A 14,894-nucleotide genomic window follows, 5' to 3' on the forward strand; every position below is an offset into this window, starting at 1 on the left:
TTCTACACACACAAGGGTTATACACACCCTTTTTCTGATACAAAAGCTGATAGTGGGTAGGTTATCAGAAAACACTCCTCAACGAGTGAAATAAGAACAATACAGCGCAAGCTATATCTCTCAAAATGAACAGGGATTAAGGCTCAATGTTTAGAGAAGAGAGAATGAAAGCTTTGAATGAATGTTGTATGCTCTTGGTGTTGTGAATGTGAAGCTCTCAAATGATCTATTTATAGGCATATGAGACTTCATATTCAAATTTAAAAAAATTCACATGTCAAAGACAACATCATTCACTTTTTCAAAAAATTCAAATAAAAGGTTCTTCTTTTTCAATTGTCAAAGACAACATCATTCACTTTTTCAAAAAATTCAAATAAAAGGTTCTTCTTTCTCAATTGTCAAAGACAACATCATTCACTTTTTCAAAAAAATCAAACATAATCTTTTACTTTTGGCATATGACAAAATGAGCACACTTTCATTTTCAAAAAATTCAAACCTAATCTTTTACTTTTTGTATAAGTCTAAAAAAGCATCAATCACTTTTGAAAATATTCAAATAAAACATGCACATGTGAAAGATGACAATCAATCATCTTTAATATTTTCAAAGTTCAACCCTTTAATCAAGGCATGCACATGCAAAAGATGACAATCAATCATCTTTCAAAATTTTCAAATTTAATTTTCAAAAATATTCATGCACATGTGGAAAATGTATTTTAATGCTTTATGATAAAATATTAATTTTGAGCATTAATCCTAATTTCGAATTTTGAAGAGATTTACAACATTACTCTATAATTTTAATGTGAACTTGTTCCCTTCTTGCTCATGCTTGTTTCCTTGATGTGCTTGACTCCATTGTGTAGACAACTTGAGCTTGAGACTTCTTTATTCTTTGAATTCATTTGTTATCATCAAAATCCATGTGTAGATTTATAATCACATGAAACTTGAAATCTTGAGTTCAACAAACCTTTTTCTCTCATTTTTTAAAACTCAATAAAAACATCTTAACTCAAACAATTTAATTAGTATTTATAGACTATTTTACTCTATTCACATAGTTCTAAAATATAACTGCTCATCTGCTAGCCAAGGATGCCTTTAATAGTGCTGTAGATGTGTTTGATCCTGCGTTTATTCCTCACTGTATTAAACAAGTGGTCTTAAACAAGTGGTAATCAGTTTGTTTGTGGAATGAAATGTTCACCTTGATTTCCCAAAAAAAAAAAAAAAAAAAAGGCTATGGAATTACAAAGTAATAAATAATAATAATTTTTAGGTAAATAGGTAATAAAAACCTATGTCATAGCACATTTCACAATCTAAATAATAAAATGATACTCATTTCCCTTTTAATTATTCTTTTATCTCTTTCTATTGTATCAAACGATTTGCGGATAGATGAGAAATATAACAAATAATTATCAAATAATTTGATACAATTTCAAAGAATGATGGCTACAAAAGATAACCGCTAGATTCACTATTCCATCATTATGTACATTAATCGTTACGAGCACATTAATCGTTCAGTAAACTACAAAAATGGTAAATCTAACAATTTAAAATTACATTTCAATAAATACTATCCCCCCTCTTGAGCACGTTAAAGATGCTCCCAATTGATGTGCATTGCACCAAGCGATTTCGCCTTGAACCTTTATAGAACTGAACTAACTCGAAACGGATGCCAAACAAGACGGTTCTGTATTCCCCAAATTAGCCACCACTTCAGTAAAACCACAGATGTACATGAGAATACAAGGAAATTGCTTAGCCAAAAACTCTCAGCAGCCTCCAATTTACCCTGCAAGAATTGAAGTGTTTTGGCTTAAATAAATAGCCTCAACTCAATTTCCTTCAATCTCCTGTGTCACATGAGAAGCACCTCAGTCTCTCCGGTCATAAACATCTTGACCTCAAGTGCTCCTAAAGCCAGAGAGATTTCTCATCTATATACATCATGTGAGGAAACGGCTGCCTCTCTGCAGTGATCTAAGTAAAAAGCATTTTTAATTCCTCAATACGCGCAGTTCGAACCTCTTGATCAGTCAAAGCACCAGAAATCATCCGCTGCTTCCGTGCTTGCACTGCTTCCATTCTTTCCTCAACAGTTCCCTGCCATCCAAGAGCAATTACAGGAGCTCAGAAATACATCCAAATTAGGAGCAGGGAAAAATCACATAATTGGTAATAAAAACAATGTGATTGCAATTTATCCATCCCTAAAGCACAGGGAAGGAGGTCAATTGCACCTCCAATTCCATTGAAAATTTTCTGGATAATTTTAACATATCCACTGAAAATGTTTTAAGAGAGACCTTCACAATGAACCGTTTGATCATCACTTTTTTTGTTTGTCCAATGCGATGAATGCGCATGACGGCTTGCTCCTCTACAGCTGGGTTCCACCATGGATCCTACAGGAATGTTGAGTAGGTCATAAACACCAAGTTTACTAAGGCAAAGATCACTTACCCAAATCACTATTGAACATATAGAAATGGGGAATAAAAACGGGAAAACTAATGCAACGTATATTGGCTCAAATGTACACATGCAAGTGACCCTTTTTTCAAGCACCTTCAATTTTTTCAGAATAAAAAGGCTATAATCCTCCTAAGTAATAATCAGCCTCAATGCTCATAAAGTCTTACAAGGTACAGAATCCCCCCGTAACCTTATCTAAAATTTAGCAGGAACTTGCTGCTGCCACCCAAAGCTGAAAGTTACTGCTTATAACATAAGATGCAACGATGCAAATGCTTTTTGCTATTTCATGCAACATACCGCCTCAGAATCTAAAAGCGGGAAGTTTAGTCTTTTTAGCATACCAAGACAAAAGCATTTGAAGCTGCTGTTAGATTTATTCCAACTCCACCAGCTTTCAGTGACATCAACAAAACCTAAGCAACAAACCAAGCACCAATAATTAACCCATACCATTAGTTAGACTATAAACTCCACCAGCTGAACAAAAGAAAGAAAAATAAGGAATTGACAATTCAGAAACCAGAATGTTGCTATCTTCTGAAAATTGCTTTAACACTTTCTCACGCTGCTGTTGATTTAAAGTCCCATCCAGACGGGCATAGGGGATATTACTCCTGTAAAGAGATGAAAACTATTTAAATATTGATTTGATGTATGACAATTTAACAATAACTGATCCTGATAGAAACGTGAACTACATTATGTATTGTGAAGTCGCTCAAATTTTCAGGAGAAAGATTAACGAGGCCAAGACATGCACCCAAGACATAATAAAAGAAAGAATAATGTAATGCCCCAATGGAAGACCCAATCCACATAGTCTATACTCCAAAAGGACTAGTCAATAATACAATTGGAGCTCCATTGGAACCTTATAAAGAGCAAGAAATTCTCATTCCCAAGCAATGTGAGATCCCATACACCACCTACCCTCAATCTTATTATATGAGGGTATCATAATCTACCCCCTTTAAATTCTCGACGTCCTCGTCGGACTTGTCTGTTGTAGGTGGCATGGCTCAAGTCCCATATTTCTGGTTGAGATGGGCTCTGATACCATTTATAACGGCCCAATCCACATGGCCTATACTCCAAAGAGACTAGCCAATGATACAATTGGAGCCCTATTGGAACCTTATAAAGATCTTGTGATACCCCCATATGATAAGATTGAGAGTAGATGGCGTATGGGATCCCACATTGCTTGGGAATGAGAAGTTCTTGCTCTTTATAAGGTCCCAATGGGGCTCCAATTGTATCATTGACTAGTCCTTTTGGGATTCCATACACCACCTACCCTCAATCTTATCATATGGGGGTATCACAAATAAAGAACAGATACAAAGCATGCCACGACAGTTTAGCTTTCCAAAGTTCAATTAAGGCACACAGCTACATGTTTCCTTTAGTGGTAAAACCATTCCTTTTTCAGAGAGGAAAAAATTTAAGAGCAAAAAAAAAAAGAAAGAGAGAAAACAGCCCTGTCAAGGCCTGTCAGGCCGCAAGTACTGCACATTATTTTGGTATGGTGAAGAGTGTATGCTCAGTTTTATATAAAAGATATATTAACAGGAGAAACAGCATGATGCTCAACTGTTCTCACACAACCAAATGGGTTCATTCAACTTCTCTATGTAGCTAGGATTTTTACCGAGAAAGAGGAATCTGCAGGAGATCAAGAAAGGCAGTCCACTGGCTGAATACGATACTCTTAGAGCCTGACAAGCGAAGATTCTCAAGTTCATGCAAGAGAACGACAACTTTGGATGACTCCACCCAATTTTTCTCAACGTCAATCTGGAAGCGATTGTTAGTTGGGGCCGTAATAAGTTCTTGCCTACTAACAGTTTTCCTGTAAAGGAAATATTTATTTATTGTGTAAATTTCATAAATAAAGGGATCCTTACAAGAAAATAGAAAAAGATGAGAATCCAAAACTAGATGTTGTCACAACTTGTAGGTACCTACAAACAGGACATAAGCCAGACGCAGCATTTCGCCAACTTGCCAATAGGCATTCCCGGCATAAGCGGTGTGCACAAGGTGTCAATACTGCATCTTCAAATGCTTCAAGACATATCGGACATTCTCCTTGTTCCCCTTTACGTAACTCTTCCACAACCTCTTGAACATAAGCACGTGAAGGCACATCTTTAGCTTCCCCTTCCTGAGCACTAAGGCTGCTTTTGAGGAATCGTCTAGCAAGTTTATTCAAATCAGAATACTCTTGTGTATCACCTCGACTGAACAAATCAAAGCAACCCATAAGAAATCATAGTTTGAAAATTCTTTAAAGACATATAAAACATACATACAATTATAATCTTGTCAAATCAGAATATTTGGAGCATTTCAAGAGAAACTAATAATTTAGTGACATATATAAAGTATATCTTTTTTATAAGTACATATCTATAATATATAATTACCAGAAAGAACAAATAATTCAGCAAATATCTATCTCAGCTCCTGTATGTTTGTCCAGCATACCAAAACCATTACTATTGTAAATGAAAAATTCCAACTTAAAAAATGATCCTCACCTTCCTGCCAATGAACTAATATTTTGCGCACACGTTATTTAATGGCAAAACTATGATAAGGCAACGCTATCAATTTTAAGGGACAGACTCATTTTCAATATTTAAAAAAAATGAAAATAAAAAATCCAATACAAGTTTAATTTTGCATTGATAAATATGTACTCAAATTTTGTTCACATGCACAGTATTATCAACAATTCAAACTCAAGTATAAAAAATATCTGAAATTAGTTTAGACCAAACTTAAAAGATGCCTATCGATATTGTTTATAGTTTTATTTGAACAGTTCTAAACTACAACTGATCTCACCTATGTATAAAGAATGAGTGAGGCCTCATTAATGATGTTAAAATAGTGCGCCCAACAAAAGATCCATACAAACATACATATATAAATTGGTGGGTGGACAATACGTGCATACACAAAATCAGACACGAGTTCCTTTAATAATAATGATGGGACTAATAAGATCAGGTTACTTGTTCAGCCAAAATGTAGAGATCGAGGGGAGCACCTTTTAAATGTAAAAAAATCATAAAAATGGTGGAAACTTGTGAACAAAAAATTTCAGTAAAAAAACTGCAGACTATTCTTTTTCAATCAACATCCCAGAGTTTTGTTGTAACATCTTTTGAGGGATCATATTGTCTTGTCGCATACTTCTGTACATCTTGACCTGTTATTAGATCAATATCCCCATTCAACTAGAAAAGATGGTCAAAATTCCTTGTTAGACTATCTAATCCCTTAAAATGGCATTTATGAAAACCCATCAATATTTGGCTTGAGGGCACTTCTCTGCCTTACCAGAAAACCGTGGCAGGGCAAGAAATGAAATAAGATTAAAACTATTCAAATAAGATACAGCGTAGTTGGGGAAGGAATGTTACATACCTCATCACAAGAAATGGATGATCGCAACATTGGCGAAGGCGTAAAAGTAACTCCAATATGGAAGCATAATTATGAAGAACCCGTCCTTGCTCAACAAATTGATCAAACTTCACCTGAAGGGATTTCACATCAACATGTTACTTTTAGTTTTGTTTTCCCATCTACTTATCCAAAAAGAAAGTTTTTTTTTCCCATCTAGTCCATTGCTAATTATTCAATATGTATCAAACAAAACTTTTTTATTTCCTGACAATAGAAGATAACTTTAGTTCAATAACAAGCAGATAAGCAAAAAAACAAAGAAAAGCAAAAGTGCAAGTATGCAGTTTCTAGTCTTAGAGTGGCCAATCACACAGGAATGTTGGAGGTAGAATCATAGCTAGGCCACTGCTCCAGAGAGTCCACTTAAGTGGGACCAGCACTGGGTAATGATGGTCAATCACAACAATGAGAAGATACCTTAGATCTTTTAAACAGGGCCTCATAGAAGTCTTTTTCGGTTTCGTTGAGTTCACAATATACAACCTGAATATCAGCTGGAGGAAGAACGAGAATAGGCCTGCAAACATACAATGAGTTTAAGGGCAAAATACATAATGTGAATATAGAATGATATTACTCACCGGCCTTCTCGATCAGTACTAAATTTTGTCCTCCTTAACATGATTGGCTTTAAAATGGACTGGACCAACTTCAACCCCCTCTCATCACCCTCCTCAAATGGCTTCTGAATAAGTTTGTTCCACCTAGAATATCCAGATAAACCAACTCACAATATTCATGATATATCAACTCACTAGGAGGAGAAAATAAGAAACTAGAAAGAGCATGCACTTGAACATATAGAATGCATGCACGCCTGCACACACCAACAATCATGCTATATCAACTAATAGGAAGTTAGAAAGGGTATCCGCTTAAACATATAAAAAGCACACGTAAGCACACAGACAGTCATACACTCATAAACTATTATTAGACTCCAGGAACATATTGCCTCATATGACTAAATTAATATTGTAAGCCATAAGTTGAAAGGCTCACTATTTAAGCAGAATACAACAAATCTCCTTTCAGCTTTGCCAAAAAATAAATTTATTAAAGGCTTTGATTATCATGTTCATCTCATAATCATGAAAAAGAATCCTTTCTTGCCCAAACTACAGAAGAGCACCTTCTCCAAATTCTAGAAAGCTTATCAATAGACTTGATACTTTAAAAAATGGTAATTCTTCATCATAGCCAAAATTGCCTTTACATATAATAATTAAATAAAAAAATCTGAGGTTTAACAAAATCACTTTTTTTATCCGTATTAACAAAATCACTTAAAACTGAATATTGAACCTCAAGGCACTGTCACCTACATGTGTGAACCAAAAAACAAAATTCATCCACAGTGAGGTTTCAAACAGAAATTACACAAAATTAAGAAACAGCCATAACCAACTTTGGGAATCTAAGATTACAATACTTTATTATACACTAAAAATGGAGGCAAAACTTACCACACCCAAGTTCCCCATGGTTCCACCTTCAAAAACCTAAGAAGACTGTAAATGTCCTCCAGGTTGTTCTGTGATGGAAAAGTTACATATATATATCAGAAAACATAACATGAAATAACCACCATACACAAATAACCAAAACTTACGAACTCCAAGATAGAAGCATCCAACCTGCAAGGTCTAGCTTCAAAGACATGGAACTTAATGATATACATAAAACATACGCAAGTGCACATGGATCACCTCAACATAGGACACAAAACCACACCAATGTCGAAATACTCGGTTTATATGCATGGGTATGTCAGAAGCATAAGTTATCATGTCCAGCCCCATTCCTCTAGATTACATGTTAAATATTAGAAAAATCTCTTGCCAAGTGGTAAGTAAAAGAAAAGGCTCAACAAATCTTTTATACATCCCTTGTGCCCATATGCCTTCAGTAGGTAAATTGCACTGTGCACAGAGGATAAATGTTAAAAGCATGGCATCAGACGTGCAAAATTTAGCAGTTAGGCCTCAAACACCCCATACAAAATTAGACAAACCCATCGACTTGTAAACTGAAAAATAGAAAATATAGATTAATCAAATAATGGAAGTTTACAAATATAATATGCCATCTATTGCATAATAGAACCATCAGATTGAGGGACACGGCAAAATTTACATATTAGCAAACATGCTTGGTGGTTCATTTTTCCTTCAGATATAGGGGAGAAAGCAATAACAGTAATATTTTTCATTTGGTTGCCAAAAAGAGGGTGCCGAGGGGCTTGAGAGAGAGAGAGGACACCCAGCAGGTAGTAACATTCATTCACAATAAAGATGAAGATCCTTTTTCGGTTTACAATAGTTTCCTTAAAACATTTTACCTGGATAGGAGTGCCAGTGAGACACCAACGGCGATCAGCAACTAGAGCAGCAGCAGCCATAGAAATTTGGCTTTTAGAGGATTTTATGGTATGTGCCTCATCAAGAATCACTCTAAACCATCGAACTGAGTAAAGACTGAAACTGTCTTCAGTATTCTAAAAACAAAATAGATACATAGAAAAGATGCATTAGTTTATCTTGTACAAAGAAATGCCACAAAAGTGCTCAGTAAACTTCAACCATATAAAACAAGCCTGTCAATTACCTCTGCCGAAAATTCTGAGGCTAACACTCCATATGTGGTAATTACAACATCACTCTGAGTTAGAGTTCTTGCATCCTTTGGTCTACTTTGTCCATAATGAACATAAAGAGACAGAGACCCTGGTTGTGCATGAGTTTCAATCTCCGCCTGACAATACACCAAACTGTCTGGACTGACTCTCAACAGAAAAGCAGACAAATATGCATATGGAACTACAAAACTTCATAAAATTTGGGAACTAACAAATTTCAAAAATTCGCTTGCTACAAGTATGCAAAACTACATACAGTAAATAGGAATTGCAGCACAGATACCTTCCACTGGCCTAGCAGCGTCATAGGACAAACAATCAAATTTCCACCAGCTACAAGACCATTCTTTCGCTTCATCAATTTATCAAAACCTGAAAATCTTCTTGCCTTCTTCAGGCAATCCGGCTGGTGGTCTAACTTGCTGACTTCACTACCTTCACTTGAAGGCTGACTCATGGACTGACCATCTGATATTCCACCTCTTTCTGAATGAGCAAGAAGCAGGGATATGGTCATAATGGTCTTCCCAAGCCCCATTGCATCTGCCAAAATCTTCAGATGCATGTTAAAGTCAATAATCTGAGGAAAATATAAAAAGTATGGGTGGGAATTAAAATATAATGAGGTACAAGCCATCCAGGGACATACTCCTCCTCTGGCCATTTGAAGTGTGCTTGGAAATTCTGTTGTAGCATCGCCTGAAAATGCATTCAAATAAACAACTAGCTCCCTCCTAGATATACAAACGGCTAGATTAACATGCAATCTTGGCATAAGTAGAAAGAATCAGATTATATAATAATCTAATATGTACTTGTCCGCAAGATGATAGGCCTCCCAACATGGATGAAGTGTTGTTGCTGCCTCATCCATATGTTGTCCCTTCTCCAGCTTAATCATCCAATGAAGGGCCTGCTTTTGGTAGGGTCGAAGTTCACACTGAAGAGTACAAGGGGGATCCATTTCCTATAACACAACACCTTTTTAGTAATTTCACCTTCTATAAGATGGCTCCAAAAAAATTCAAAATCCTCAAGTAACAATACCTCTAACTCGGAGCTATTTCCAACACCAACAATGTTGTCAACTTCAACATCCGAAACTGAATCCTCACTTTCAACTTCGTTTCCTTTTTGAGAAGGATTCTTATACTTGTTAACAAGTAACAACGAAGCATGAAGACCAGAAATATCCTGCTAACACAAGATTACACTCTAAACTTCACCAGGAAGATAATTAGGAAATAATTGCTTGATCTATACAAACCTCGGGGTCTAAAGGGCGCTTCCTCTTGTACAGGTCGCCAGGAGTGAAGTCTGCCTAATTACAACAAATCAATGACAAATACATATTACGCCACAAATTTAGGAGAAAAGCTCAGAAAGATAAATGTCCAAACTCACATTTGCAACTTCAGCAGCACAAGCCACTTCTATGATCAGCCCAGAACAATAAACATGTAGAAGAAAAGAGAAACAAGTCTAGTAACACAAAATTACCTGCTTAAATGGAGCCAGTCCTAACAACCGGAACAACGTTGGGAGAGGATGAATCACTGATCCCTCGGCAGCATCGCTGGCTGCCTTGAATGAGGTCTGGTGATGCTTACGGAACATAGAGCTATTGATATATACACTGGAGTGATGACAAATTGTTAATTCATCAACTACCGTACGCGCTAACTGTATCGCACATTATAAAGAAACACTCCAAAGGGGGGCCAAATGCAATCAATACAACCCGCATTACGGTAACCAGTCATGCCTTGTCATCGAATTTTTGGTAAACCAAGCCATGCGTCTTTGAAGGACAATTTTTATTTCAGAAGCACTTATGAACCATGATAAAGCTAATATTGTTATATACCTGATTGACAAAATAATGGTATCCATAATGCCCAAAACATCAGGAGCAAATTTACAACAACCCTCAACCTTGACCTTCTTATCTCTCACAAGCGGCAAAAGACACCGTGCCCATTCGTTAGGTATTCGACCAATCTGCCACAACAATTACAGCAAACCAGATTCACGTTTACAAGTCATCAAACGATTTCTCTCTAATTACCATTTTGCACGTTACCTCTCCGGATTCTTTAGTAGAGAACCTCACAATCTCCGAACAAGCCGCAGCTTGCTGCCGTCCCTTAGAGAAAGCCTTTCCCGGTGAAGGCGAACTAGAACCACTTTTCAAGGGAAACGTGAACGCCACAACATCACCAGGCTTCAGTCTCCTCCCTTTACACGTGGACAACCCCGAAATCTCACCGGATCCCACGAACCACCACTCGCTCCCAACCGAGCTCTTTCTCCCTCTCACGTCCTCAACAAAACCCTCGCCTTCACTAGCGCAATCGGCAGCATTTGCTACGTGCCCCAGAGATTGAAAACTCCGGTTCTCGCCACCGTTTTGCTTCGGGTTCGTGCTGGCCCCCGGGGCCGAATTGAGGCGAGAAGGTTGGGGGTTTTTGGAAACGGCTGGCAATACTTTGGATTTGAAATTTGGCGTGTCGAAGATTATGTTAATCGCGGCCGTGACGTCGTTGTTGGCCATGTGTAGGGCTCTGATTATGTCCATGTCGGAATATTCCGAGCCGAAGATCGATCGGACGGATGATAACAGCTCGTCTGTGACCTTATTCCCCATCTGATGTTTGCGAAGAACGAAAAACCTAATTCGAACCCTAAACCTGCTTTCACTCGTACGGTTTGGGATTGCGAAGTTTCAGAGTGATAGAGAGACGCTGGAGGAGTGAAGCTGCTGCTAAAATGCGCCGTAAGATAACGAGATTTCGAAAGGGAAAGTAGAGAGGGGTATAGAAATGGCGGGGATGGGGTGTGAAAACTTGGAGAGGAGGTGAGTGATGTGACGCGTTCTATTTCCCGCCATCTCTTTCCGCCAATGGGAGAGCGACTAATATAATAAAGTAATCAATACAAATAATAATGTAACGCTGTGCTCGGATACATTAACTGATGAGAAAAGTTACAAATAATAGTGAATAGTGGGAAAAAAATAATAATAAAATAAAAATTAATAATAATAAAATAAATAGATAAAAATTAATAATAAAATAATAAATAATAGTGAAAATATTTAATATATGTTGTAAACCATGTTGAATTGGATGACCACATTTATCTAGTCGTCAAATGCATAGTGCATAGTACTAGCATAGTGAACTGGCCGACATATGTATAGTACATAGTGCTAGCATAGTGAGCTAGCATAGTCCCCCTTTATACGTCTATATATATCGTTGAATTCTTTAAGAAAGAGATAAGTTTGATAACAGATCAATAAGAGAATCTCCTCTCATTCTCTCTCAACCTCTCTGAGCTTTCTCTGTATCTTTGAATTTCTCTATCTATTTTCATGATTTTATAACACGTTATCAGCACGAGTTGTCTCTCTCAGCATAAGATCTCCGGCCTCTCCAAGGCCAAACGGGAAAATAACGATGCCTGTTAGCTCTGATACGAGTCCGATCAGAACTATTATAGTGCTCATGATGGAGAATCAGTCCTTCGACCACATGCTGGCTGGATGAAGAAGCTCAACCCCCAAATCAATGGTGTGGACAGCTCTGTGCACGATTCATACGGTCCCGATTCTCCCCCAAAGATTAGATTGTTCTCATGGATCGCTCTCCGGCCCTCTCATCACCATCGCTGGTCCCCACCCGGATGAAGGCCTCGGAAAGCTCTGAAAGCACTCTGCTTTCTCTTTTCGATCTGGATCCAGCAAGGAATCGGAGAGAGGAAATCTCAAAGATCTCAGCCTTGGAATCACTCGGAAACCGAAACCCAAAGAAAATCCAGAAAGATCTCTTTCGGCGGCAACCACTAAAGATTTATTAACAAAATTGGAGATCAATTCAACCGAGGCTTTTAGACAGAACTTTGTGGCTCCTTCAAATGCGCAACCCATGGAGTTTCTTCCACCATAGACTTTCAGGCCGACAAGGCAAGGGAGATCGTGGCTTTAGCTAGCAAGGGAAGCTCCAGTACTTCCAGTGGCTTTGTTTCTGCTTCCGGCACGAACAAAGTTAATTCAGGAAGATCTATGGCTCCTAAATCAACTGTACCTGTATGGGACTTGCAGTTGCAGAAGGGGCACTTCCTACCTTAAGCTTCGGAAGGGCGATTTTTTTTTATAGTCACTGTTTTCGTCGATCTATGGTGGCTGTGAGTTGCAGGAAGTCTCTTGGTGCCGATTAACAGTTGTAGAGATAAGGAGATTTTTCATCTGACTAGTTCCAGGACAGTCTTTCCTGGTTTAGAGATGGATGGATAATCCACGCGCTGTGCTTCAGCCCCAATAGATGCTGGACCTTTGTCAATTCCTCTGCAATTTACATCTCGGTAAGCACGTCAACTTTAATTTACTGTACTAGACTAAAACCTTTGACTCAGAATTTTCTGCTTATCTTCCCTCCACCTTTATCTTATATATTTAATTATATGACTAATCATCAATCTTTCTACTACTTCAATGTTACATGTAAACATAATACATTTTAGACTATAGTTTTTGGACTTTCATAGCATACTTTGTGGAAAAGTTGCAGGAGTAGGTATGAACTTTTGACTTGGAAATTCTTCTTTATAATTAGGCCTACAATAGGGTGCAGTTGTTGAAAGTTGAAAACTTATCGGCATCCTTATACGAGGATGCGGATGTTCTTAATACTGCTTATAAATGTTTATGGTTATAAATTAATTTGTATTGTATTGGAACTAGCGGGAAGTTGTCACAAAGATTCTAATAATTCTGAAGTTAGTAATCGTCAACTTTAAGTAATTTTTTAATATAGTATTTGCAATTGTTGAGGTAAATATTAATGATTATATTCATTATTATTACTTGATAAATTCTATGTTTATTCACATAGTTTATATACAAGTTTTATTTATTTATACTTGTTATGAATTATTGATGATAAGATTCATCTTGGAGAGAATGGAGCATCCCTGAAGAATTGTCCTAAATCAATAACAGCTTTTGAGTATCTCATAATTTAAATGATTGATACTTGTACCAAAAGTTCATTATGATTTATGCACCTGAAGTTACATAATTGAAATTGTGGAAAGAATATATATTTGAATGAACGTCTCGAATGTACTCCTGAAGTAGCAATATGAAATGTAAACGTTCATAATATATTCTAAGTTTATATCTAATCTTTCAGTAACTGAGCAAAATAATGAGTTTTTGATAAGAATCATTAATCACGTCTTACTAGATCTACATCATTCCCTGAAGTGAATGATAATGAATTTATATCATTCTATTTCTTGAAGTGAAAAGAATTATGCGTTTCATTCAAAGAAACTAAGAGATTGAACGTGATAATGAATATCTTTTCGGGCCAGAAGCTCGTATTGGAAAAGCTGTAAGCTTTCTTTTTTAGATGATATTATACAAATTATTGAATCAAATATTATGATGCATCAAAATGTGATATGATTCAAAATATTTGTATCTTTTCATGGTTATCTTGATCATCTAAAATCAATTACGATAAGTCGAATGATTTTCATATGGACGTCCATAAAAAAAATCAGAAGATTCTTTTACTATAAAGTTTTAACACCAGAAGTGGAAAGAAAAATTTGCTTGAAGCCAATAAGATGAAATTATTCGACGTTATCTTGATTATCATATGTGAACCAGAAGTTCGGGTGATAATTAAATTTTGGATGCAATAAGATAAAAATGTCTCATATTATAGCTGCTAAAATCCCAGCGAGGATTGAAGTCCCTGTAGGACAATTAAGAAATTCAGCAGTCTAAAGACGTGTCTAAAGGCATGTGAGACGTATTGATATAAAAGATAGAACATCTCAAAAGAGAAAGACACAAATAATTTGGTGCTCCTGAAGAGGCCATACCCACAAAGCAAGCAATAAAGTCCATCCAAATTCTCTGTATAAAATTCTCCTATATAAACTCTTGAAGAATGCCTCCTGAAGAGGTTTTTCATGAAAATGTCTTCCCTTGAAGAGGGACAGGTACCTGAAAATAACGATATCTCGTTACATTTCATGAATAATGGAGAAATTATGGATAGAAATAAAATTGTTATCGACAATGTATTTCCATATGAGATGGTAATTGACATTACCAGAAATAATGATGAAAGTGAATCAAAAATCGTCGAAAAATACGACGTAAAATATTGGCCAAATTTGAAAGAAACAATTCCTGCAAAATTGATTCACTAGTAAAATATGATGCATCGAGACTTATAGTCCAAACACCTAA

At 36.6% G+C, this 14,894-nt stretch overlaps 1 protein-coding gene across 2 annotated transcripts; it reads right to left on the minus strand.

Moving 5' to 3' along the window:
• Nucleotides 1-1,410: 1,410 nt before the first annotated feature.
• Nucleotides 1,411-11,523, minus strand: LOC122292134 (DNA repair protein RAD5A). Of its 2 annotated transcripts, XM_043100355.1 has the most exons (20): nucleotides 10,707-11,521; nucleotides 10,491-10,624; nucleotides 10,124-10,259; nucleotides 9,891-9,944; nucleotides 9,671-9,817; nucleotides 9,439-9,590; nucleotides 9,273-9,357; nucleotides 8,907-9,176; nucleotides 8,593-8,739; nucleotides 8,327-8,482; nucleotides 7,452-7,519; nucleotides 6,567-6,689; nucleotides 6,403-6,502; nucleotides 5,944-6,056; nucleotides 4,470-4,748; nucleotides 4,157-4,357; nucleotides 3,026-3,119; nucleotides 2,847-2,918; nucleotides 2,334-2,432; nucleotides 1,411-2,130 (listed from the first exon to the last, which is right to left on the minus strand). In XM_043100355.1, exons 1-20 carry the CDS (start codon nucleotides 11,268-11,270, stop codon nucleotides 2,008-2,010), a joined length of 3,117 nt encoding a protein of 1,038 aa, XP_042956289.1. In that variant the 5' UTR covers nucleotides 11,271-11,521; the 3' UTR covers nucleotides 1,411-2,007. The 2 variants fall into 2 exon arrangements, with proteins under 2 accessions (XP_042956289.1, XP_042956290.1); XM_043100356.1 differs by lacking the exons at nucleotides 1,411-2,130; nucleotides 2,334-2,432; nucleotides 2,847-2,918; nucleotides 3,026-3,119 and having other exon boundaries at nucleotides 4,215-4,357; nucleotides 4,474-4,748; nucleotides 10,707-11,523.
• Nucleotides 11,524-14,894: the final 3,371 nt, after the last annotated feature.

Source organism: Carya illinoinensis, chromosome 13 (genome assembly GCF_018687715.1).
Source record: "Carya illinoinensis cultivar Pawnee chromosome 13, C.illinoinensisPawnee_v1, whole genome shotgun sequence".
Lineage (NCBI taxonomy): Eukaryota > Viridiplantae > Streptophyta > Magnoliopsida > Fagales > Juglandaceae > Carya > Carya illinoinensis.